Source organism: Prionailurus viverrinus, chromosome B1 (genome assembly GCF_022837055.1).
Source record: "Prionailurus viverrinus isolate Anna chromosome B1, UM_Priviv_1.0, whole genome shotgun sequence".
In the NCBI taxonomy this organism is placed as follows: domain Eukaryota; kingdom Metazoa; phylum Chordata; class Mammalia; order Carnivora; family Felidae; genus Prionailurus; species Prionailurus viverrinus.
The window spans coordinates 150,289,791-150,317,650 of record NC_062564.1 but is presented as its reverse complement, the minus strand read 5'-3'; the positions used below and the strand labels follow the sequence as shown (position 1 = coordinate 150,317,650).

The window sequence follows — 27,860 nt, the reverse complement described above, 5'->3', positions numbered from 1 at the left end:
TTTATATCAACAATCAAAAGTGAAAAAGATTTGAAGCAACAGATAAGAATACCCTACGGCTAGCTGTCTTTATGGTCCATTCCAAAGTTACTTTTCTTTCAGAGCCCAGTCTTGGATGTAATCCAATCATGATAAGCAGTGACTGGAGTATAAACACCTGGCTTATTCTTTTTAGCGTATCCATCACCCCAGCTTACTATTCCAACAAGGTGCCAGACTTTTCCAGAGTCAGGGTAAGCTAGCAGTCCACCAGAATCATTCTAGAAGAAGATAGGAAGACATGTTTCTTGTCCTGTCAAAGAATTTCCTTTTACTGCTTCTCTGGACTTATCAGAAGTCCCTGGGTACTGAAAAGAGTCCACTTTCTTTTGAGCTTAGAACTGTGGAACTTAGGTTTATTCAAAACCAAGGGTAACTACAAATCACAATATACTGCCTACAGCTGCCATATGTTGGATTGACCAGAATTGAACTTTATAATGAGTTCAGCCTTGACTATGAAGACAAAGTGACTTGGCTGCTTCATCATGAATGAAGCCTGAGAAATGGGTGACGTGTATACATGCTAAACCTCCGGCCACATTTCTGGGTAAGGAAGAGATAGCAGCGCATTGTGCAGATGGCCCAGAAAATAGGGCCAAATTTATTTTATCACCATGTAAGTATTATCCTTTGTATGGATTCCTAGACTGCCATGAAGGCAGAGATTTTGTTCAGCAATACATCCCCAGCATGTAGGCTGGTGTCTGATATATAAGTGGGATTAATAAATATCTGTTATGTGGATCAAAATAAGCTAATCTATGGAAATCATTAATACACACAAAAGAAATTTGTACTGATAAACACTTCAATTCAATTAGTACTTTGGGACAAAATGATTTGATAATATGTCTAGACATACCTGACAGGCATCAGCTTTTCCTGACTTAAACACAGCACATAGCATTTTGTTGGTAACCAGACCAGATAATGAATGTGGATGATTGCAAACTTTGTTGTCGATAACCTTCCCAAAGGCTTCTTGAAGTATCGCTGGAAGAGGACCTAAAGGCAACAAATTCTGTGTATCATGGGGATCTTAACCTTGGTTGTAGAGACAAAGAATATCTATAGAATATTCTTTTTTTTTTTTTTCGTCAGCAAGAACCAGGCCAGTCCGAGGGTAGATTTCTCCCTTTCTGGTGTTTATTGTAACTGGCTACCTCACACATAATTCCAATTTTTCCACTTCTTATTCCCAGAGGCATTTTAGGAATTGAAGACAATGCCAAGTTTTTGGTCCCAACACTTGTTTGTTTGTTTGATATATTTAGTGACTGATTAATTGCATGAGAGAGTGGTTGATTGGCTAACTGATTGACTGCTTAAATAATTATTCCCATGAAGCTATTACACTTTTACAGAAAAATTTACCATTCATAAAGTGTTCCCGTCCGGTAACTATAACACTGGCATTTTCCGGAAGCTTCATTTTGGCTTCAGGAAGACAAATCCTGTGAACCTACTTTGTAAAAGAGACTTCTTCAGGGGCTCCTGGGTGGCTCAGTTGGTTGAGCAGCCAACTTTGGCCCAGGTCACAATCTCACGGTTTGTGAGTTCAAGCCCCACGTCGGGCTCCATGCTGACAGCTCTGAACCTGGAGCCTGCTTCGGATTCTGTGTCGCCCTCTCTCTCTACCCCTCCCCCACTCATGCTCTGTCTCTCTCTGTCTCAGAAATAAATAAGCATTAAAAAAAATTAAAAAAAAAAGAGACTTCTTCAGCAAGCTGTACAAGGACAATATCATTAAAAACCACAGCCCTGCTGTAATTTTCATGAAAAATAATGTTTTGGACTTTCAGTGTCATATATGGTTTATTTACTATAGTTCCAAAGTTGACAGTCCAATCTCCTGAATTATTTTTCCTGGAAAACACAATTTAATTAAAATATATGTAGTTTTTGAGTGACAACAGTGTTCACTAGTGGTCATTATCTTATAAAGCGTTAGGCTCCCAACCAACACTAGAAAGCACCAAATTTTAATTTTTAAAGATGTCTTTGACATGGAGATGTTACAAATAAAATAGTTCAAAGGACAATTAGAGCTGTCAGCCTTCTGCAAATACTCCTAAGTAGAGTCACCGATGTCTTCTGCTACTAAAGCCCCATCCAGTTCCTGAGTATTCAACTTAAGTGGGAGTCGTAGAAGCAGCCTCAATGGATGGGGTCCAGAATCACGTAGTGCCAAACACCCAGATTCCATGAACCTACATCTTTGTCCATAAAAAATTGCCACTTGTTCTCACCCAATTACCCTATTATGTTTACCAAGTCAACGCATCTTGACTTCTAATTTAAATTTTCTGGTCATTTCTCCAGTTCCCCACTGAAACTCTTTCTCAATTTAAGACATAACATACTGTCTAACTATTCTCACTTTCCCTCAAAATGCCAGGTGCTGTTTTTTTTTTTTTAATTTTAATTTCTAAGAACTTCATATAATGGTGACATTGTTCAATCCTTCTCCCGTTCAATAACCTTCAGTGACTCCACACTCTCAATGTGTTTCTTAAACTCAACTCCCTTAGAATTAATTCAGGCTTCACCTCTTGAGATTTATATTTAAAAGGTCTGGTGTGATGCTTAAAGATCTATACTTTTAACAAGTCCCCTGGGTAGTTCACGATCCATGGACTACTGTTTGAAAATTGCTTCAGAAACACAAATCCTGCAAACATGCTTTGTAAAAGAGATCTTCAGGAAGTAAGCATCTTGTCAATTAAAGACATGCCCAATCAACATAACAAATGTTCTGAATATATTTTCTAATAATGTTTTCTTTCTTTTGATTTAACTTTATTTTTTATTTTTTAAAATTTACATCCAAATTAGTTAGGATATAGTGAAGCCAAGACTTCAGTAGATTCCTTAATGCCCCTTACCCACTTTGCCCATCCCCCCCCACAAACCCTCCAGCAACCCTCAGTTTGTTCTCCATATTTATGAGTCTCTTCTGTTTTGTCCCCCTCCCTGTTTTTATATTATTTTTGCTTCCCTTCCTTTATGTTCATCTGTTTCTCTCTTAAAGTCCTCATATGAGTGAAGTCATATGATTTGTGTCTTTCTCTGACTAATTTCACTTAGCATAACACCCTCCAGTTCCATCCACGTAGTTGCAAATGGCAAGATTTCATTATTTTTGATTGCCGAGTAATACTCCATTGTATATATATACCACCTCTTCTTTATCCATTCATCCATAAGTGGACATTTGGGCTCTTTCCATACGTTGGCTATTGTTGATAGTGCTGCTATAAACATGGGGGTGCATGTGTCCCTTCGAAACAGCACACCTGTATCCCATGGATAAATGTCTAGTAGTGCAATTGCTGGGTGGTAGGGTAGGTCTATTTTTAGGTTTTTGAGAAACCTCCATACTGTTTTCCAGAGTGGCTGCACAAGCTTGCATTCCCACCAACAATGCAAAAGAGATCCTCTTTCTCTGCATCCTCACCAACATCTGTTTTTGCCTGAGTTGTTAATGTTAGCCATTCTGACAGGTGTAAGGTGATATCTCATTGTGGTTTTGATTTGTATTTCCCTGATGATGAGTGATGTTGAGCATATTTCATGTGTCTGTTGGCCATCTGGATGTCTTCTTTGGAGAAGTGTCTATTCATGTGTTTTGCCCATTTCTTCACTGGATTATTTGTTTTTTGGGTGTTGAGGTTGTTTATAGATTTTGGGTTGAGTTCTTTATAGATTTTGGATACTAACCCTTTATCTGATATGTCATTTGCAAATATCTTCTCCCATTCTGTCAGTTGCCTTTTACTTTTGCTGACTGTTTCCTTCGCTGTGCAGAAGCTTTTTATTTTGATGAGGTCCCAGTAGTTCATTTTTGCTTTTGTTTCCCTTGCCTCCAGAGATGTGTTGAGTGAGAAATTGCTGTGGGCAAGATCAAAGAGGTTTTGCCTGCTTTCTCCTCGAGGATTTTGATGGCTTCCTGTCTTGTATTCAGGTCTTTCATCCGCTTTGAGCTTATTTTTGTGTATTATGTAACAAAGTGGTCCAGGTTCATTCTTCTGCATGTCGCTGTCCAGTTTCCCAGCTCTCAGTTTTTCCCCATTGAGGATGATATTAGTGTTGGGTCGTTCATATATGGCTTTTATGATCTCGAGGTATGCTCCTTCTATCCCTACTTTCTTGAGGGTTTTTATCAAGAAAGGATGCTGTATTTTGTCAAATGCTTTCTCTGCAGCTATTGAGAGGATCATATGGTTCTTGTCCTTTCTTTTATTGATGTGATGAATCACGTTGATTGTTTTGTGGATATTGAACCAGCCCTGCAGCCCAGGTATAAATCCCACTTGGTCGTGGTGAATAATTATTTAATGTATTGTTGGATCTGGTTGGCTAATATCTTGTTGAGGATTTTTGCATCCATGTTCATCAGGGAAATTGGTCTATAGTTCTCCTTTTTAGTGGGGTCTCCATCTGGTTTTGGAATCAAGGTAATGCTGGCCTTATAGCAAGAGTTTGGAATTTTTCCTTCCATTTCTATTTTTTAGAACAGTTTCAAGAGAATAGGTCTTAACTCTTCCTTAAATTTTTGATAGAATTCCCCTGGAAAGCCATCTGGCCCTGGACTCTTGTTTTTGGCAGATTTTTGATTACTAATTCGATTTCCTTACTGATTATTGGTCTGTTCAAATTTTCTATTTCTTCCTGTTTCAGTTTTGGTAGTGTATCTGTTTCTAGGAATTTGTCCATTTCTTCCAGATTGCCCATTTTGTTGGCATATAATTGCTCATAATATTCTCTTATTATTGTTTTTATTTCTGTTGTGTTGGTTGTGATTTCTCCTCTTTCATTCTTGATTTTAATTATTTGGGTCCTTTCCTTTTTCTTTGATCTAACTGGCTAATTGTTTATCAATTTTGTTAATTCTTTCAAAGAACCAGCTTCTGGTTACATTGATCTGTTCTACTGGTTTTTTTCTTTTTTTGGTTTCGATAGCGTTAATTTCTGCTCTAATCTTTATTATTTCCTGTCTTCTGCTGGTTTTGGCTTTTATTTGCTGTTCTTTTTCCAGCTCCTTAAGGCATAAGGTTAGGTTGTGTATCTGAGATCTTTCTTCCTTCTTTAGGAAGGCCTGGATTGGTATATACTTTCCTCTTATGACCACATTTGCTGCATCCCTGAGGATGTGGGTTGTGGTGCTATCATTTTCATTGGCTTCCATATACTTTTTAATTTCTTCTTTAACTGCTTGGTTAGCCCATTCATTCTTTAGTAGGATGTTCTTCAGTCTCCAAGTATTTGTTACCTTTCCAAATTTTTTCTTGTTGTTGATTTCGAATTTCAGGGCGTTGTGGTCAGAAAATATGCATGGTATGATCTCAATCTTTTTGTGCTTGCTGATGGCTGATTTATGTCCCAGTACATGGTCTATTCTGGAGAACGTTCCATGTGCACTGGAGAAGAATGTATATTATGCTGCTTTAGGATGAAATGTTCTGAATATATCTGTTAAGTCCATCTGGTCCAGTGTGTCATCCAAAGCCATTGTTTCCTTGTTGATTTTTTGATTAGATGATCTGTCCATTGCTGTGAGTGGGGTGTTGAAGTCTCCTACTATTATGGTATTACTATTGATGAGTTTCTTTATGTTTGTGATTAATTGATTTATATATTTGGGTGCTCTCACATTTGGCACATAAATGTTTACAATTGTTAGGTCTTCTTGGTGGATAGACCCCTTGATTCTGATATAATGCCCTTCTGCATCTCTTGATACCATCTTTATTTTAAAGTCTAGATTGTCTGATATAAGTATGGCTACTCTGGCTTTCTTTTGTTGATCATTAGCATGATAGATGGTTCTCCATCCCCTTATTTTCAATCTGTAGGTGTCTTTGGGTCTAAAGTGGGTCTGTTGTAAACAGCATATAGATGGGTCTTGTTTTCTTATCCATTGTGTTACCCTATGTCTTCTGACTGGAGCATTGAGTCCATCCATTAACGTTTAGAGTGAGTACTGAAAGATATGAATTTATTGCCATTATGATGCTTGTAGAGATGGAGTTTCTGGTCCTTTCTAATCTTTTGTTGCTTTTGTTGCTTTCTAATCTTTTGTTGCTTTTTTTTTTTCATCTTTTGTCCCCTCAGAGAGTCCTCCTTAATATTTCTTGCAGGGCTGGTTTAGTGGTCAGAAACTCCTTTAATTTTTGTTTGTCTGGGAAACTTTTTATTTTTCCTTCTATTTTGAATGGCAGCCTTGCTGGATAAAGAATTCTTGGCTTCATATTTTTCTGATTCAGCACACTGAATATATCCTGCCACTCCTTTCTGGCCTGCCAGTTTTCTATGGATAGGGCTGCTGCAAACCTGATCTGTCTTCCCTTGTAGGTTAGGGACTTTTTTCCCCATGCTGCTTTCCTGATTCTCTCCTTGCCTGAGTATTTTGTGAATTTGACTATGATATGCCTTGTTGATGGTCAGTTTTATTTTAATCTAATGGGAGTTCTCTGTGCTTCCCGGATTTTTATGTCTGTGTCTTTCCCCAGGTTAGGAAAGTTTTCTGCTATGATTTGCTCACATAACCCTTCTACCCCTATTTCTCTCTCTTCCTCTTCTGGGACCCCTATGATTCTGATGTTGTTCCTTTTTAGTGAGTCACTGATTTCTCTAATTCTTAAATTGTGCTCTTTTGCCTTAATCTCCCTCTTTTTCTCTGCTTCATTATTCTCTATAAATTTGTCCTCTCTATCACTGATTCTCTGTTCTCCCTTGTCCATCCTTGGTGCTGCTGCATCCGTCCATGATTGCAGCTCAGTTATAGCATTTTTAATTTCATTCTGGCTATTTTTTACTTCTTTTATCTCTGCAGAAAGGGATTCTAATCTATTCTAATCTAATCTAGTCTATCAACTCCAGCTAGTATTATTATTATCGCGATTCTAAGTTCTGGTTCAGACATCTTGCTTGTGTCTGTGTTGGTTAAATCCAACACAGTGGATTGTTGCAGTGCTCGTGGGTGCACATGTTCATGCGCGGGAGGAGTGAAAAATGGTGCCACTCAGCCACACGGTCTGTTCTTCTGAATCAGCAGTTGTGCCCGATCCTCTGTATTCAGCTCTTGTCCACTCCCCGCTTTTTCCATGCTCCATGACCAGGCCCCAGGTAATACCTCTCTCCCAAGTTCTGTCTCAGATGCAGCTGTTTTCCCCAGCCCCTTACTTTCGAAGGACTGTGGCTTTGACCGGCTCTGCTCACCAAGCGATGGCTGAATGAGCAATGGCCGAATGTTGACTGCACCCAGGAATGCCTGCTGGATCCTGCTGTTTCCAGTGCCCTGAGACTGCAGCCAGGTGCCAGCCCGCTCCCCCACCAAAATCGCGAGACAGTGTAGCCTCAGATTTTCTGGGACCATGGAAAATCGCAACACACATCTGACACCAGGCTTCACCCTCAACAACCTTGACCCAGGACCAGCGAATGTGGCTGCCTTCCGGGGTCTGCTGGGACCAGGTGGCTTCAACAGTCTCTACCAAATGTCCTTCCAGCAGTGGAACCACTTTTCCCCGTGTGGCCCGAGAACCTCCCGGACCCCACTCTGTTCCTGGGGATTCACCCTTCCCACCAGAGCACCACCAAGTATCGAGCTGCGGGGTTGCAGCCTTTGTGCTCCCTTTGTTTACAGTCTTAATGGAATTTAAACCCTCTCCTTTGTCCTTTCTCCTTTCTCCCTTTTTAGTTTAGTCCCTGCAGCTGTTTCCAATTTTCCATTTTCTCTCCAGCTGCTTTTGGGGAGGGGTGCTTTTCCCATATGCTCCCCCCCCTCCCCAGTCTCCATCCTCTCTCCTACCACTAGAGGGGTTCCCTACCTTTTGGGGCTTCTTGCTCCCCAAGTTCAGCTCTTCGTGTCGCTTACCTGCTGAATTCTGTGGTTCAGGTTGTGCAGATTGTTTTGTTAATCTTCCAATCGGTTTTCTAGGTGTGTAGAATGGTTTAGTGTTGGTCTGGCTGTATTTCATGGATGTGAGACACACAAAAAGCTTCCATGCTGTTCTGCCATCTTGGCTCCTCCCTAATGTTTTCTTTTTTTTAACGTTTATTTATTTTTGAGAGAGAGAGAGAGAGAGAGAGAGTCAGTGGGGGAGGGGCAGAGAGCAAGGGAGACAGAATCCGAAGCAGGCTCCAAGCTCTGACCTGTCAGCACAGAGCCCAACACGGGGCTTGAACTCACAACTGTGAGATCATGACTTGAGCCAAAGTGAGACACTTAATGAGCCACCCAGGTAAACCTCTAATGTTTCTTTTAACAAAGGTTCTCTACTTCAAATTTGTTCTGTTTGCTGTCCACAGAATGCAAATTATGTTATTCTATCTCAACACATCTGAAGAAAGTGGTTTCCCCAACCCAAAATACATATTATTCTTTCCCATCTACCCACTGTATCAATCATATCTTATATCTTTAGATTCCTGGTCAAATCTTACACTTTCATACCTCAGCTGGAATGCTCCTTTCTTCATCAAATTTTCATAGAACTTACTATCTTGTTGTATATGTGACATTTACTGCACGATACTGCCTACTACTTTTAACATATCACATTTAAATATCTTCAGTTAGGTAGTAAACCTCTGGAGGGCAATAAAAATAAGCACATAATAACTGGAGTCAGACATAGCTGGGCTTACATTCAATTTCTGTTATTTAGGAGTTGTATGAACTTTGCCAAGTTACATCACCATTTCTGAACCCTACTTTCCTCATCTTTAGATAGGTTAAATTATAACTTCCATACAGAACTATTGTTACAATTGAATAAAATGATGTAAATAAAGCACTTAATGTCAGGCCAAAGTAGCTTTTTGGAAAATGTGAATTACTTCCTCTCACTTTTTCCTCTTTGACAAATTTAAATGCCTCTGCTGCTCTTTGGTTATTCAGGTTAATTATAAATTTCACTTGGTTTTGGTGAACATTCATGTATTTAGGTTAATCCCCACAGTTTACCCCAAATCCTACATTTAGTCAGATGTTCACACTTACTCAGCAAAGCAGTGAGCTGCAGATACTAGCCACCTGCTACTGATCAGAGATGCCCCACAGAAGTGCTGGCCTTTCCATTTCATGCTGGCTTGTCATGGCCATGCCCCCACCAGGGCATTCTTCCCATTCACAATTTGGTTGCCTGCCATGATACTGTTGGCTGGTCTTCCACAACCTGAAGAAAGGATGTATTTATATAAAAGCAGCCATCTTTTATTATGCTTTACAAGAAATACATCTCAAAACAATACTTGAAACCCTTCAGTGATTGTCCAGAATCTCCTAAGCAATGCTACCTCTTTCCTGGAATGTACTGTGATCACGGTACCTGACTCTATCTTGGCTTGGGTGACTTTTACTTATCCTCTTTTTCACTCTCAATCATCTTCCAATGACTATTATTTTATCTATTTGTTGTAAGTCTCATCTCTCCAAGTAGATTGCAAAATTCTTGAAGGTAAAGACTTTACTTCTGTATGCCTGCATCTTGCATAGCATATGCAGTGCTGTCTGTAAAGCCCCATGTGAATAATAGATACACCATAAATATCCATTAAGTGAAAGAATGCATGTATGTATCTTGTGGACAACATGATACTCTAAAGAGAATTTATTTAGAAGATACAAAACTATTTTTACTCTATAATAAATGTATTTGGGATAGCCTACTTTTATATTTTTTTATTATCCTTCGTTGTCCTTTTTCCCTTCAATCTTTTTTTATTTTAACTTACTCAGATATGATATTCTTCATTAATGATTCCATTCTTTGGAAACAGCTCTTATTTCATCCTTTTGGACAACTCTTACAAAAGTTAAAATTCACAGGCCAGTGTTTTTCAAAAAGCAATTCCAGATATATATCTGATATAGCCAATAATTTTGAAAGACTACTATAGATTTCCATATTACATATTTCAAGATACTTTTTAGGAAAGTGATAGGGAAATATTTGTGAATGAGTTAAGTTTGTCATAATTTCTTAACTTACAGTTTTTGGTAAGCATTTCAACATTAGCCTTGCTGATTTCTGAAATTAAAACAAAACATAAAATTAATAAAATATCACCAAGAAATTATCTTCAATCCAAGGACATACGTGCTAACTTTTCTAGCCCAATTACACCCAACATTTAACTATTCAGACTAATTCACATATTAGCTATCCTCTACCTCCTACCTGTTATATTTTGACCATCTCTCCACATCTCTACTAGCTAGTAAAGGAAAGGGGAAAGGGAAATAAAAAAAAAAAGTTCTCAATTTTACAATAGTTGCAGTAAAATATTTAGTGAGATAACAAGCTGACGTTCTCACTAAAAAAGGCACTGGGAATTAATTATCTTTGGATTTATTTCCTTATGATAATTCTCATATGAATTACTCCAAGTTATCTATAAAGAAAAATTTTCCAATTAAAATCATATTTCATTGGGCTTATCCTTTTCTTTAGAGTCATCTCATTACCATGACTGAATTATGAAACTTTGAGAATTTAACTTAAATTCAAGTATCTTTTCTATTGGGAAGAGACTTGAGAGACAGAGAGAAGGTGGGGAACTACAAGAGGACCCACTAGCAAGTGTTCACTTTAAATCCCTAGGACACAGAGAGGCAACCTTCTTTCCCAATAGCTACACACCGAGGAATTGTATTGTTCTTTTGAGAAGCTCTGCCTCAAATTCTGTTCTCATAAGTGGTCCAGTGATAACAGGTATTCTGAGGTAAAGGAGCTGTAACTGGCAGTTGTCAGCCTTGATAGCCTTAAAGGACACTAGGATCACCTGTCGGTCTGGAAGAACCACAAAACTGGGTTCTGGAACCACACACTTATCACCTAACAGGCCTTTTAACAATCCAAATGAGAGTTTCAAGACCTTTTCAGGACCCTCAAGATATTTACAGACTTCATTTTCTGAACTGGGGCAAAATCCTATCATTTTCTTCCCTTGTTTTCTAGGAAATTATTCCAGACAATTGGTTTTTCTTTGATAGTATCATTCCCATTCTTCCACAAGAGCAGTGAAAACTCCCTATCCCCAACTTCCTTCTTATTCTAGCAGTCTCCACAATGAATGATCAACTACGTCCCAAATCTGTTTCCTGTAATGAGATCCTGACAAGAGTAGAGGGAAGGGAGGAATAATGCTTTGCTTAGAGTACTTCATCCCATTTTTCAAACATAAACATGAAACCTTGCAAGCTCACATGCATGCCCATACTTTAGTCCTCCTTTCTATCACTCTTCAAAGATTTTATGCCACTGTCATTTCCAACTCGTTCATAGGATTGCCAAAATGTGAGAAGTATATTTTTCCCCAAAGCAAATTCCTGAAACTCCTTATTAATTTTTTCTAACATTTTTTTCAAACAGTCCAAAAACCTAAGTAATAGAAAATAATGGAAATAAGTGAAATACCTATGAGTCTAAAGGAAGTATGGACTGCATTCCAGGATGCCATGTTGTTTTTCAATATCTGATGTAAGATAGCTTCAATTTCAGTCTTCATGCTGTGCCTTTTTGCTGGAGGAAACTTGAATGTCAGTTGTAACTGTACCCTTGAACCATTGGGATCAGGACAAGAAACAACAGAAATGTTCTAGTGTGTTGTTTCTTGATATTTCAAGATGTATTGTTAACACGTTGAATTTCCCACATTTAATCATCGTATTTCCTTTACATATATATTAAAGAACAATACACATGTCCATCAACTGATGAATGGATAAAGAAATTGTGGTTTATATACACAATGGAATATTACGTGGCAATGAGAAAAAATGAAATATGGCCTTTCGTAGCAACGTGGATGGAACTGGAGAGTGTGATGCTAAGTGAAATAAGCCATACAGAGAAAGACAGATACCATATGGTTTCACTCTTATGTGGATCCTGAGAAACTTCACAGGAACCCATGGGGGAGGGGAAGGAAAAAAAAAAAAAAAAAAGAGGTTAGAATGGGAGAGAGCCAAAGCATAAGAGACTTAAAAACTGAGAACAAACTGAGGGTTGATGGGGGGTGGGAGGGAGGAGAGGGTGGGTGATGGGTATTGAGGAGGGCACCTTTTGGGATGAGCACTGGGTGTTGTATGGAAACCAATTTGTCAATAAATTTCATAAAAAATAAAAAAAAACAAAAAAAAAAACAAAAAAAAAAAATAAATAAAGAACAATACACAGATATTATCTCAGTATGTATAAAGTGCAAGTGTCCCTAAAAATCTTCTAACTGGTTCAAAGGTATTATTCATGGAAGAAGATATGAACTACAAACTAGAAATCAGAATAATTCAAACACACATGAGAAACTGAGTACTGGCCAGCAAATGATTGGTGTAAGATTTTATTAAAACAGTAAAAACCATGTTCTTGTACAGATATTTTCTAATTACTTTAGATAAAGAGATAAATGGAAACAAAAATGCAGTACCAGGAAACATTCAAAAGATAACTCCTAGCATATATTCAGGAGTCAGTACTAAGCTTCTCCCTATAGTTTCTCATACATCTCTACCCCAACAGAACTGCACAATGAGAAAGCTCAGAAAGATAACTCTAAAACATAGAGAGAATCTCTATTATCTATATATTCATTACATCCTTTTTATTAATTATGAAAGGAGATTAATTCATTTTTGGAGACTTTCAAAACAAATCACATTAAAAAAAAAATATCCACAACTCTGTTTTCAAATAATTATGATCAATAGAAGAGTCTTTGAGAGTTTTTGTTTGTCTACAGGTAAGTAGGTTAGTTGGTTGTTTTTTTGGCAAGCTGAATTTTTTATTTTGGTACTTCAGAATTCCCCCCGAATGGATATTGGCAATTACCAAAATACAAGTACTGTCCCTCTTTATCACTCATCCCCAGTGCTCCATGATACTTCCTCCTTGCATCCCTCCTGTCTACCCCCATACTCAAACCACTTCAAAGACATATTCAGACAAGTATTATCTTAAATTATTCACTTTGCTCCACAGTCATTATAGTGATAGTAATTATTAAAGAGACCAAAAGAAAGTTATTATAGTAAATATATAGCCAGATGGGAATGGATGGCAGAAGAGGAGGCTAGTATATGAATACCAAAACAATAAGATTGGACTCTGTTTTCCACAGAGTTACAATGATCTTTCATCATAGTAGTCAGTTAGGACTGGCTGCTATCAACAACCTTATAATTCCCCTTCAAGTATGGAGGTTACAGATTTGTACACAACAGTTCTTACTCTGAACAGAAATTTGTTAACTGCAATTATATTTTAATTTATGGAGATTTCTTCCTTCCTTTCTTTCTTTCTTTCTTTCTTTCTTCTTTCCTTTTATTGTTGTTATTTAAAACCACAGTTGATGTGACATATCGTCTACCTCCCTTTCCATAAGATCCTGACTGAATTTGTACTTACAGAAGTTTGATGACCTGAGAGTTGATATATTCTTTATATATACTAGAATTTTGAAAAACATCAGACATCTATCAAGAGAAAAAAACAAAATAGCCATCATGTCTGTTTCAATCAAATTTATTATGAAATTATTAAAAGGAATCTCTGATTTACCTTAGTCTCTATATTTTTGTTCAGATCTGTGCTGGCTTGTGAAGCTCCATTTTCACAACTATCATTGTGTGTAACTCCAGAAATATGAAAATCACCTTGGTAACAGAAAATATTTCCTGTGAAAACCATCAAAACCTTAGAGGAGAAAGCAGGAAAAGACCTTTCTGACCTCAGCCGTAGCAATCTCTTACTCGACACATCCCCAAAGGCAAGGGAATTAAAAGCAAAAGTGAATTACTGGGACCTTATGAAGATAAAAAGCTTCTGCACAGCAAAGGAAACAACCAACAAAACTAAAAGGCAACCAACAGAATGGGAAAAGATATTTGCAAATGACATATCGGACAAAGGGCTAGTATCCAAAATCTATAAAGAGCTCACCAAACTCCATACCCGAAAAACAAATAACCCAGTAAAGAAATGGGCAGAAAACATGAATAGACACTTCTCTAAAGAAGACATCCGGATGGCCAACAGGCACATGAAAAGATGTTCAGCGTCGCTCCTTATCAGGGAAATACAAATCAAAACCACACTCAGGTACACCTCACGCCAGTCAGAGTGGCCAAAATGAACAAATCAGGAGACTATAGATGCTGGAGAGGATGTGGAGAAACGGGAACCCTCTTGCACTGTTGGTGGGAATGCAAATTGGTGCAGCCGCTCTGGAAAGCAGTGTGGAGGTTCCTCAGAAAATTAAAAATAGACTTACCCTATGACCCAGCAATAGCACTGCTAGGAATTTATCCAAGGGATACAGGAGTACTGATGCATAGGGCCACTTGTACCCCAATGTTCATAGCAGCACTCTCAACAATAGCCAAATTATGGAAAGAGCCTAAATGTCCATCAACTGATGAATGGATAAAGAAATTGTGGTTTATATACACGATGGAATATTACGTGGCAATGAGAAAAAATGAAATATGGCCTTTTGTAGCAACGTGGATGGAACTGGAGAGTGTGATGCTAAGTGAAATAAGCCATAGAGAGAAAGACAGATACCATATGGTTTCACTCTTATGTGGATCCTGAGAAACTTAACAGGAACCCATGGGGGAGGGGAAGGAAAAAAAAAAAAGAGGTTAGAATGGGAGAGAGCCAAAGCATAAGAGACTGTTAAAAACTGAGAACAAACTGAGGGTTGATGGGGGGTGGGAGGGAGGGGAGGGTGGGTGATGGGTATTGAGGAGGGCACCTTTTGGGATGAGCACTGGGTGTTGTATGGAAACCAATTTGTCAATAAATTTCATAAAAAAAAAAAAGAAAATATTTCCTGTGAAACAAAGAAATACTCAAAGAATTTAAAAATAACAGGTAGACTCAAATCCCTCCATACTTTTGTCTCAAAATTAACATTCGACCCAGATTTTTAAATTATTAGAGGGAGGGAGAAAGGAAGAGGAGGGAAATGAAGGGGAGTGAATATCCACCCATTCTAGAAATAGCAACTACCCAGTATTCATGAAGTGGTCCCCCTCCTTTCTTCATATGATAATAGACACCACTGCCCTGACAAGCCAGGTATACCCTCAGCATCCACAGCAGAACGGCAATCCAGGCAGCCACCAACAATCCACTTTAGTGTGCACTAGAAATGAAACCTACTTTTTATGTGTAATCTAAATTCTTGATCTAGTGATTACCCAGTTAATCTTTCTAAACACTTCTGACACAGGAAACATTACAAACATTTCCCTTTTCTTTCTGGATGATCTATACCCTTTTATAACTTTTCTTCTGTCCCATTTCCTATCTGCCTGCTTTCCGTTCTTTTAAGTCATTCCTTGAATTCCTGCTGCCATCCTACTTCCCTCCAGCATATATGGTGGAGCATCACAAGGTCTCACATTCCCCATTCCTTCCTGTCCCCAAATGTAAAATGTCTCACCTAATATACTAGGGCCACTGTAATGTTAAAATAGGACAAGCCTAGAGGTAGTTCTTCTACATTATGCATGTACTTTTAAAAATAGAAACTCATATGAAATGGTACTCTGTTTTGGTTAAGCAATTATCCATTCATATATTTTGAGAGCAACTGTACTTTTGATTCACCTTAAAAAGTACCATAGAGTCTCTAAGGAGTGCTAATAATAATAGTAGGCTTTGAAATATATATGATCTCTGAGATGAAATAATGCATTATCCCGGGAATCAGAAATATCATTTCAATCTAAAATAAAAATTAGTTTCCTATATTCCAATGGTTTCCTATATTTTTCCTTATAGCAACTGGTATGTATGAAAAGCAAATGCTAGGTTCAGGCTAAGAAGTTAGCTAAGGTCATTCTGAAAAAAATAATGCATATGAAGTTAGAGAAACTAGTTTAAGCTCTGCCACCAATGGGCTGTGCTGTACTGGTATATCACTTCAGCTTTCTGGGATTTTTTTCACTAATCACAAAGACTAAATTGCAATAAATAAACTCAAATATCCTCTTTCATACCACTTCATGATTTTAATCTATGAAGTCTTTCATCAAATAGAAGACTGACCAACTAGAATCTGCTAATTTTGTGTTATATCCAGTATGCTGAACTTGGGTATTTACAGGTAGTCAGATTAATTTGTCAAAAGTCACATATATCATGCCCATATTCAAAGAAACCATGATGTTTAGATACTTGAGTCTAGTTATATTACTGAAAATCAGGGTGATTTGAGGTGCAATTTTTAAAAAATTTTTTTAAGGTTTATTCATTTTTCAGAGGCAGAGACAGAGCGTGAACGGGGAAGGGGCAGAGAGAGAGGGAGAAACAAAATCCAAAACAGGCTCCAGGCTCTGAGTTGTCAGCACAGAGCCTGATGGGGGGCCCCAATCCATGGACAGCAAGATCATGACCTGAGTCAGCTCAGGTGTGACGGACGCTTAACCGACTGAGCCACCCAGGCGCCCCATTGAGGTGTAATTTTTAAGTTTATTTTCCCTTGGTTTTATTTTTATTATTTTATTTTATTTTATTTTATTTTATTTTATTTTATTTTATTTTAGAAAGAGAGAGAGAGCGAGTAGAAGAGAAGGCAGGGTTGGGGAGGGGGGAGAGACAGAGAGAGAGAGAATCTTAAGCAGGGTCTATGTGCAGCACAGAGCCCAATGTGACCCTGGGATCGTGACCTGAGCCAAAATCAAGTGTTTGACACTCAACCAACTGAGCCACACAGGCATCCCACCCTTGATTATCCTTATGAACTGAATTGTCCCCTTAAAATTTATATGTTGAAGCCCTAACCCCCAATGCGCCTATATTTAGAGATATGGCCTTTAACAAGGTTATTAAGGTTAAATCAGATCATGAATCAGGTCATAGGGTTAAGTCAGATTCTAGTAGCCTTATAAGAAGAAACACCAGAGACTCTTCCTTCTCTCTCTCTTTCTCCACAAACTACCCACCAACTCCATATGCCACAGAAAAAAAGGCATGTGAGGCAACATTGACCATGCTGGCACTCTGATCTTGACCTCCAAACTGCAAGAAAATGAATATCTGTTGTTTAAGCCACTCAGTCTCTGGTATTCTGTTATGGCAGCCTGAGCTGAATAATACAATTATTTAGACAACTTGAATGGGAATCTACCCTGTACCTTACACTGTGGCCTATAAAATCATAGTCAGTGTTACAGGCATAGCAATAGTCAGTATTTACATTATAATCTGAGCCCATCCCAAAGTTTATAATAAAATCTTTTATTTTAAGATAGAAATAAATGTTATTACCTTTATAAAACATTGCCTTAGATGCACAGATTGCAACACTGTCTATCAGAATAACACTATCAGAATAACTACAGAGCTCCTAAAGACACACATGGGCAGGTCCTGCCTCAGTTCCACTGAATCATAAAACATAAGGGAAGGGCCCAAGGAATGGATACTTCTTTAGAAGAGCTCTACACATGATTCTGAGACAAAGCCAGGGCTTAGCACTGCTAGATAAACAATCTGAAGGACTTTTTAATTGTTTATAAATGTCTGTGTAAGCTTTTGGAAATAGTTTAAATAGTAGTTAAATAAAATAGTTAAGAAAGGGCTGAACCAGAGTCATTTCTAGAATAATGATCCTTGTGGAATATTAATTTCTGAGGTAACTCAAGAAGTAGAAACTCAAAATAATGTCTTAAGAAACAATATATTCAACAGACAAGCGAATTTCATACCACTTGAATGAGAGATTAGGTCTCATCCAACTCAAGTTGTTCTTAGTATTAACAAAGACTGTATTGGTTCCTAAGCCAGAATCTGAGAGCAAACCCGCCTTTTAAGCTGACTCTAGGTGACCTTTACAACAGAGTTTGGGTACCCATTTTTACTTCACAAGGAGCCCAGTTCAATTAACTTCAGGTAATAAAAGTCCATCTAGCCTTATATTTGAAATATTAGGTGGTTCACCATACAGAGAAAGTCAAGGGCAAATTCTCTTCCCACACATATCTTGCTTAAGCCAGGATACCTACAGTTCTCCTTTTGTCTCCTGTTCATGAATGCATTGTTTCTCCAGAAGAAGGGACTTATTAAAATGCAAACTATATTTTGGAAAGATAACTAATTAAGCTACTGGCCTTCTTCATTGGGCTTGATTTGGTAAACTCAGAGCACTTTCCTTAAGGAAATTATATAATGGATGTTATTCTTTAATGAGGAGAATCAAGCAGAGGGCAGAAGAACCCAGACTACAGAGAGTTCAAGGACAGAAATGGCACACAAGAGACTGTAAGTATACATGACCCTTCTGAAGGACAAGTTTTGAAATTGGAGATCAAGATAGTTAGAGAAAACAAAGAAGAGGCCAAAATGAAGGAAAAACTAGAATTTTCACTGTATTAGGCAAAATGTATCCTACACTGGATACATATCCTACACTATACAGGGTAATATATTTCAGATGAATGAAAAAGAAAAACTTATGATAAAGTAAAATAATACACTTAAATATTAAGGTTTCGGTTTATGCTCATCTATGACATTTAAAAGCCTATGATAACAAGTGTTTGACTTTTCTTAATCTTGGTTTTTTGCATGTGAAAAAAGAGATAATAAAACCTACCCTCCTTCACTCAAAGGATTAGTATGAGGATCAAGCAGAATAATGGATATCAAATTTATTTGAAAACATTAAATAGCTACACAGACTTAAGGGTTTATTTTTCTGAAAGGTAAAAATAAGTTGGAAAGCCACACTTTCTGAGTGTACTTTAATTTTTTTTAAATAAGATAAAATTTACATAAACATTCAGCCATTCAGCCACTTCTACTATCTACTATTAGATGAGCCATTTGTGGATTATCCATTCTTATTTTGCAATTGTATCTTAACAACCAGAATTGAGCCAAGAAGAATAAGGATTTCCAAAATTTTAGGTATATTTACTAAAAGACATAACAGCTCAACTACTGATCTAATACATATGTTCCTTTATTGACAATGCATCTTGGCATCAAAATATTGAGCTTTTCAGTCTTGCCATACTCTCATAGTTGGTAATATGTCAGAGTGGCTCAATGAGGCATTTGATTCAAAAAAACTCTTAACTGGTATTAAATAATAGAGAATGATTATGTTGGAACATAGTTAATAGATGAGAAAACTTCCACTAAGAAATTTAATATTTATATTATTTCTTATCAATTTCTAAAAGTAAAAGGAGATTTAGTAGTAAGGGTGAAAATGGAAAATAGTCAATACTGACGCACTGCCAGAAAATGAACAAGGAAACCAATAGTTACTCCCAAGACTGCTGTCACTCCAAGAAAGATAAGGATCACCATCCATACTGGCCAAGATCTTCTCTGGGAGAATATTCTATGCCTATGAAAAGAAAAAAATAGCTCAAATCAGATGGGCTAGATAGTCTAAATTTGCCTGGCTCTCCTCACCTCATACAACACAATTTATAATTAGGCTCTTATGTTAGTATGAAACATAGAAACCTTAAACATCTCAGAGAAGATAGACTCTAATGTCCATTCCTTTAACAAATCATATTAGATTTGTTAGCTATGTTAGCTTCTAGGGATATAGCAGTGAGCAAGATACACATGGTTTTTGTCCTCAAAAAGAGAAATTAAATTGCTCTTTTTATTGATCTAAAGCAGGTTACAAAACATTAAGTGTGGTCTGATTGTATTTTTGTAAACTATAGTTACATCATGTACATTAATATATATAGACCTAAAAATAAATATATAATATAACCATTTATAAGTTTTAATTAAATGTGAAAGGAAAATCAGGAGGTCAACTAGAGTTGTCCCATGTTATGAGATTATGGGTAGATTATTTTCTTTTTTTGTTTACTTTTTTCCTAACTATATTTTCTAATCTTTCCATAATAAACATGGATTCTTTGCATCATATAAATTAAGAAACAGGCAAATTTCATCACTAAAACCAATCAATTAGATGAAGAATAATCAGAAAATATGGTGACTTGGCATCACCCTAATAGAGTGATCAAGGTTACAATTAGGTCTTATGGCTACCCTTAGTCTAATCTATTTAAGTTTGACACTAGTTATTTCATATACTTTGAAAGACATGATGTCATGAAATTGCTGATTTGGAGGAAGTACTGTAACACATACACATAATAATCTGATTTCAAATTTCAAAATAGCCCCAGCTCTTTCCTCAATCTTTTGGGTTCATCATCCTAAACAAAACTTGCAAAACAGAGGAGTTTGTAATCAGGGGATATATGTGGCAGATTGGCAGATATTCCTTATGAATATGAGAATCTTTCTGTTTTGATTCCTCTAAGACCAATTTATTTTTTGGTAGAGAAGTTCCTTAAAAAAAAATTACCTTATGACACAACTGTGCAACTCCACCCATTCTTATTTCCTCTCTGCCCTGTTCTCTACTCTTAATCCTGCCTCTTCTTGATACCCCTTTGATGATTTGTTAATGAGTGCTTCCCAAAACTTGGATTATTTGTCAAAGCTCTTCAAAGGAACTCCCTATTTCAGATGCATTGCATGCATGCCTTCATTCTGGAATCCTGCTGCTTAATCTCATCCTCAGAGCAAAAAGGCTATTCAGGTATTATGTTTCTTACACTAGATAAATCACACCTTAAAAGGAGTATGCAATTAAGGTAATTGATAAAAATATTTACAACCTTATGAATATCTGATAATATGTCTCTTTTAATAACCAGAAAAGTTTACTGTGATATTGAGGTCTCAAATTTGTTTTGGATTAGCCAGGTGGAGGTTAGTCTGGTAGCTTGGTCTTTCTGAGACATGCAAATTAGTTTGAGGGACTTAAACATTTATGTAGCCTGAGTGGTGACTCTAAAGTGGCTGAAATGGTTTCTATACAAAGAATCACTATGCTACAGCTTATAAAATATTTTTCTTTGAAAGCTTCTTTTAGAAGCTTTGGGAAGTGGTAGAGAATACATACTGTTGACTAGAGCATTGATGCTTTTCTCCCCCTCATTATGGATGTCTTCCTATCATAAACAATTAAGGAGATACTTTTATATCTAAAAGATCACAGTGGTGTATTCAACCTTTCCTCCAGAAAATGTGATACTTGGGCTCGAGGAGTTGGTCATTATTTTTGAATAATAGCTGAAATTATTAAAATGAAGTTCTAAATATTTTAAAAGTTCCATTCATGAAACAACTTACTTTCTCATTTACCAAATTAATCTTGGCCATTTTTTAAAAAACTTTATTTATTTTTAGAGAGCGAGCAAGAGAGAGAGAGAAACAGGTGGCGGTGGTGGGGAGGAGCAGAGTGATAGGGAGAGAGAATCCCAAGCAGTTTCCACACTGTCAGCACAAAGCCCAAAGCAGGGCTGGAATTCACAAGCCTTGAGACCATGACCTGAGCCGAAATCAAGAGTTGGATTCTTAATCTCCTGAGCCACCTACATGCCCCTTGGCCATTTTTAAAGACAGAAACCTGCCTTCCAGGATGAACTCATTTAACAAAGAGAATCCGTTAAAAATTAATCTACAATGAATTTAACCAACTGTATGTACATAATTAAACTATAACTGCCTCATTTTTGCATTGAATCTAATTCAAGTTAGGGCTCATCATTATTTTGGTATAATCAACTGTTCACCTTAATCAATTACAATAATAATGTCGATAAAAATAATGGTAACTACACGATTCACAATTTTAAAACATCAGTCTCACTATAATTTATCCCCACAGTCCATACCAGGAATCATTTCCTAGATTATATTCTAACTACATTCTGATATTGCATTAGCTGTTAAACCACAAAGCATAAACATAACTATAGTTTTCATTTATTAGAACTTCATTTACAAACCATTTGAATTAGATGCACCTGAATTCTGTTATACAGTGAACAGCGTGTTAAAAAGCAAGATTCCAGTGCAAAATTCCCCAAATTTTATAAAGATAACCCTCCCCCCAGAGGACTTTAAATCATTAGGGAAAGAGTTGTGAATAAGGAACAGGGAAATTAATGATCAAATGAGTTGAATGATCTCCACCTCTAACTTTCCCCTAAATTCTAGAAAAGCAGAGAGCCTACAGAAGGGAATTCATTTCAAAATCTATGAAGTTCTGAGCCCCTCTGTAGTCTGCCTGCTGCCAATTCAGGACCTAAGTTACAAAGTACATTATTCCAAAAATCCATGATGGAATTTATATTTTTAAATTATTTCCCAGAAAACATTTTCATATTAGAAGGTACGATTTCAATTACATTACTAAAGAACAAAAATGTTAGGGTTCTTATAAAAAAAGTAAGCAAAATTTTGCTAAAACTGGATTCTTTTATTCCAACTTTGTAAAGCTTTCCCAGAGACTTTGCAGAGCCTTTAAACCTCAAAAACAGTAGCATGCTTTTTAGCAGTGTCTAGAAATAAAAATCTAACTTATAGAAAGCAACCAGTTTTTAAAAAGCTAGAAGATACTCTAGCAACTTGCTAGGGTTTGTAACTTACCTCCCAGATAAAATCCCATTTACCTGTACATAATATTCTGATTGTTGTGGTGGTGTCAGGGACAATGGTGGTGATGATGATGGTGACAACGATGATAGTGATAATTAAAATGACCTCTTAGAGTAGCTTTTAAGGTGATCAATGTTTCACAGGCTTATGTGCTACATTCAGTGTTGATTGGTTTGTTTTTATGGGCTGTGTGAAATGTACAGAACAAATATGATGAAACTTGTCTGACTAGTACTAATGACTACCATTTTTCTATGGTTTCAAGAGAGGAGTCATCCAGGGAATCACAAACTTCCTTGACTTGACTATTTAGAAAAAAATAACAGCCTAGTCTTAGATTGGTCACCTAGAAGGTACAGCCAAGAAACAGGTTTGTGGTAAAGAGGGATAATCCTAAATCTGTGTTTGACCGATCCATTATACTGGCTTCTTCTTCTGCAGTTTGACATCAGCTATAATGAGGCAGAAGTTTCTGTCAAATGATTTTTCACAAGGTATCCATTTTAATATAACCAGTATTGCCATCATTCTGATGTAAATGAATTGTATTCATTATGGTTTACATTTAAATTTCCCTAATTGCCAGTGAGAATGATTCTCATTCTCATTCTGGGCTTCCTCTTCTGAGAATTCTATTCATATATCTAGCTTACTTTTTCTATTGGGTTATTTATCTTTTTTTTGTTTTTTTATGGATATGTGTGAGTTCTCTCTGTATACCGGATATTGCAATTCTGCATGTAAGGAGCTTGGAGGTTGCCATTCCATCCTAATAATAAGTATAAAGCTTAAGAGACTTTGAAATCAGCAACTCATTTTGGATCCATAATAGAGAGGAGGACACAGAGCAAACAACTGCCCCAAATATTGGAAAGATAGAGAATACAGTGAGTCTTGACTTAACGGAGTCAAGACTCAAGAGCAGAAAACATCATGGGAACCAGGGCTGGGATAGGAAAACCTGAACTGTAACTGACAGTTGGAGTTGTTGGAGATTTGGTATGGATGACTCTGAGAGTTAAAAACAACAGAGGGGTCCAGTTACAGAGGGACCCCCACAGTATTGTGAAATTTACTTTCAGAAATTCAAACAGATTCCCACAATACATATCAAAGAAAAAAATCCCTTTGGGCTTCTGGCAGGGAGAGGGAAAACAAATATTCTTAAAAGGCCTGACAGTGGGGACAACTAGTTAATCAAAACCTAACCTGTTGGGGTATTAGCAGAACCTAACTGACCTGGGAAAGGGAAATACCCAACCTCAGACCATTCTGCCTTCCTGGGAACACGGGGAAAAAAAAACTGAGAAAACACTTGTGAAGTTCATAGGACAGAGGCATAGGCACACTAAAAGATTACACTTAATCTTCAGTCTATAGAACACTTTTCTTCTCCCTACACCTTACCACCACATCACTAAAGTTCTGTTTATAGTAGCTCATTTACCTGGTATATCATGTCCAGTTATCAGGGAAAATTTACAGGACATACCAAAAGGAAAAAACAAAACAAAACAAAACAGAAAAACCCTCAATTTGAAGAGACAGAATAAGCATCAGAACCAGACACGGCAGAGATGTTGGAATTATTATACCAGGAATTTAAAACAACTATGATTAATAGCTATGGTTAAAGCTGATAGCTTTAATGGATAAAGTAGAGGGCATGCAAGAAAAGATGGGAAATGTAAGCAGAGATGGAAATACTACAAAAAAAAAAGAAATGTTAGAGATAAAACAAAACCAAACACTAAAATAGAAATACATAATGCCTTTGAAGGGACATAACAATCCTTAATGTGTATGCCTAACTATAGTGTCAAACTACGTGAAGCAAAAAGCAATAGAACTCCAAGGAGAAATAGATGAATCCATCACCATAGTCTGACACATATACAGAAACACATCTATATCAGAAATGGACAGATCCAGCAGCCAGAAAATCAGGAACAGCACAGTTGATCTTAACACCATCAATCAACTGGATATAATTGACACCTATAGACTACTTCATCCAACAATAGAATACATATTCTTCTCAAGAGCACATGGAATATTCATCAAGGGGGACCACATTCTGAACCACAAAACACACCCTGACAAATTCAAAAGAATAGAAATCATACAATGTCAGCTCTTAGACCATAATGGAATTAAACTAGAAATAGCAATAATAGAAAGGTAACTGGAAATCCCATAATGTGGAGGTTAAATAACATACTTCTAAATAACATTGGTCAAAGAGAACTCTCAAAAGAAATTTTGAAATATTTTGGAACTAAATGAAAACAAAACCACAACATGTCAAAACTCATGTGAAGCAGTGCTTAGAAAAAAATGTATAGCATTAAACTCATATACAGTTGGCCCTTGAACAAAAAGGGGCTTAGGGATGCTGATCCCACACCACCCCATGCAGTCAAAAATCTGCATATAACTTGACTCCCCCAAAACTTAACTACTAATAGCCTACTGTTGACTGGAAGCCTTACCAATAACATAAACAGTTAACACATATTTTGTATTTGTATTACATATCTTATTCTTACAATAAAGTAAGCTAGAGAAAAGAAAATATTATTTAGAAAATTTTAAGAGAAAATACACTTACAGTACCGTAAAAAATCTGTAAGTGAACCTGTGCAGTTCTAACCTGTGTTGTTCAAGGATCAACTGTATTTGATTTACTTCGTCCTATTGTAAATGGTATTATTCTGTAAATTTCGTGTTATACTTGTTGCTGGCATATAGAAATACAATTGATTTTTGTATATTGAACTTCTTTCCAGAAAACTGACATTTATTTTTTCTAATTTGAACTTTCTTTTGAATATTTACCATACACCTATATCATCATGTCATCTGCAAATAAGAATAGAATTAACTACTTCTTTTTCATTGCTTGTATTTTTTATTTTGTTTTGGTTCATTGGCTGACTCATTGTTTTATCCTTATGTCATAGAACTCTAGTACATTGTTGAAAAAAATGATAATAGCAGGCATCCTTCCTTTGCTCAGTTTCAGGGAGAGGCTTTCAGTGTTTCTGCCGGAGACCAGCTCCAGCAACCAGGGGCTCCCGAAGGAAGAACAGTGTCGGTGAAAATAAAACAAAACTAAAATAAAAGAAAACTAAAAATAAAAAACTAAAATAAAAATGGACACAGACAACAGCAGTGTGTTGAACTGGCCGATTTATTGTAGCAAACGTGGCATTATATTTGCTAGTGATTTCCTTGTAGCATACGTCATCTATATTTTTCTAACATTATCTAATTTTATTTATTTTTTTTTATTTTTTTTTCAACGTTTATTTATTTTTGGGACAGAGAGAGACAGAGCATGAACGGGGGAGGGGCAGAGAGAGGGAGACACAGAGTCGGAAACAGGCTCCAGGCTCTGAGCCATCAGCCCAGAGCCTGACGCGGGGCTCGAACTCCCGGACCGCGAGATCGTGACCTGGTTGAAGTTGGACGCTTAACCGACTGCGCCACCCAGGCGCCCCAAACATTATCTAATTTTAAAAACGTTCCTATGTGTAATCAACCTTTAAGAAATAACATGGCGATTTTCCCGTAATGTTCCCACATACCCTTTGATTATTGATTAATTTCTTACATTATTCCATTATGCATCTGCGTTTATCTATAATTATCTATAGTTTATGAAGCATTTGCTTTGCTGTTCGCATGAAAGGCCCTCCATTTCTCAACACCTCAAGTGGAACAGTTACAGGGACATGACCTCCTAACCACCTGAAGCTAGAAGAACAATGTGTTTGCCTCAGTCCGAGGTGCCAGAAAGGGGCTGAAAAAGCCTTAGAAACCCATGCCTCATACATTCTCAAACAGACAATGCACCTAGGAACCAATGAACCATTCTGTACCTTAACTGACTAGGTTCAGTCATCATCTGGAATGCCTCCGGGGGGCCAGGTGGGGCTATGGGTTGAAGTCACCTGTGCCCAGAGATACACTCCTTAGTTGCTGGAGTGAGGCTTTCAAATCCTTATGTCTCTCCTTTACAGGCCCTCTTTGCTGGCAAATGCATGAGGCTATCCTTCCTGTAAGTAGAGGAGTCTCCATAGGGGATGGCAAGGGCTAAACCTAAGGCCGCACAATTTCTTGCGGAACCTTACTTTCTTCCCTAATGGTTCTTTTCCCAGAGGGCTTGTCGAGGGCAATTCCCCAACAGACAATACCCCAGGTTGTTTTAAGGTCGAATTACCTAAAAGCGGGAGTGCAAGAAGCTTCCGTGTCTGTGGGCCGCCTTGCAGTCACCAATCCGTCCACAGCCTGGGCTTTGCCACTCAGGCTGGGATAGCTCAGCTTCCAGCATCTCCCCCTTTTTATTTTTTAATTTAATGGCATGAAGTTCCATTGCCAGCCCCTGGATACTACCCCTCAACAGTCTGACGATGACTGGAAGCAGAAGAAGAAGAATTATCAATCCTCCAATCAAAGCCACTTTAATCATAGTGGTAAAAAAGCTTTTATGAGAGACATAAGAGGATAAATTTTGAAAAAATGTATTTGATATTTGTAAGGCAGAAAACTTAGCCTCAGCTGGACTAATCTCACGAATATCTTTATGTAAAGAATTTAAATCAAAATTTAAATCTGAGTGATTCCAGATACCTAGGATATGATTTTTAACTCTCTCCCAAGAATACAAAGATTCGTTAACTTTTAGGGGCATTACACAAATCCAATGAAAATCAATATGACATCTCAAGGCAAGGCGAACCTTAAAAGAGGTCTGTTCCTGACCAATCATGGGAACAGCTTCTTCTAAAGCATTAACCTTAGACGTTAGTTTTCTATCTATAATTTCTTGTGTAGGTAAAGCCATGGATACATTTATTGATAACTGATCAGTAAAAGTTGCTGTGTGAATTTCTTGAGATAAGGCTATAGCAGAAAGCGAAAGGGAAGTTGCTAAAGCTATAAATGCTGTAATTCCAAGAATAAGAGGAGCTACAAAGCGACGACCACGAACTAGAAGTGCATTTACATCCTGCAAAGCTTGCAAACCATAACTATCAAACCATGTAGTATTTAGAGTGACAGGAACCATTAAATATGGGGGTCGCTGAACAATCATCAGTGTTTTTACATTTGTTAAAGGGGAAACACAATTTGTAAGATTACAGCGGATACAAGATACATGATATTTGTCAGCATACTCAGAGATATTTAAGGAATTATAATCTCCGGAAATTAAAAGTGCATATGGAGACTATAAGCAAGCCTGTACCTGATATCTGCTCTGATTTTCCGGCCTGCGCAGTGTTAACCAGTTTT

At 37.2% G+C, this 27,860-nt stretch overlaps 1 protein-coding gene across 1 annotated transcript; it reads right to left on the bottom strand.

Moving 5' to 3' along the window:
• Window positions 1–98: 98 nt before the first annotated feature.
• LOC125164875 (transmembrane protease serine 11B-like) lies at window positions 99–27,660 on the bottom strand. The gene is given in 12 exon segments (XM_047857612.1): window positions 99–260; window positions 905–1,047; window positions 1,417–1,530; window positions 1,766–1,908; window positions 9,050–9,224; window positions 10,041–10,079; window positions 11,469–11,649; window positions 13,454–13,525; window positions 13,611–13,726; window positions 19,301–19,419; window positions 25,171–25,253; window positions 27,304–27,660. Coding segments are annotated over 12 exon segments (1,704 nt in total).
• Between the last annotated feature and the right edge of the window lie 200 nt (window positions 27,661–27,860).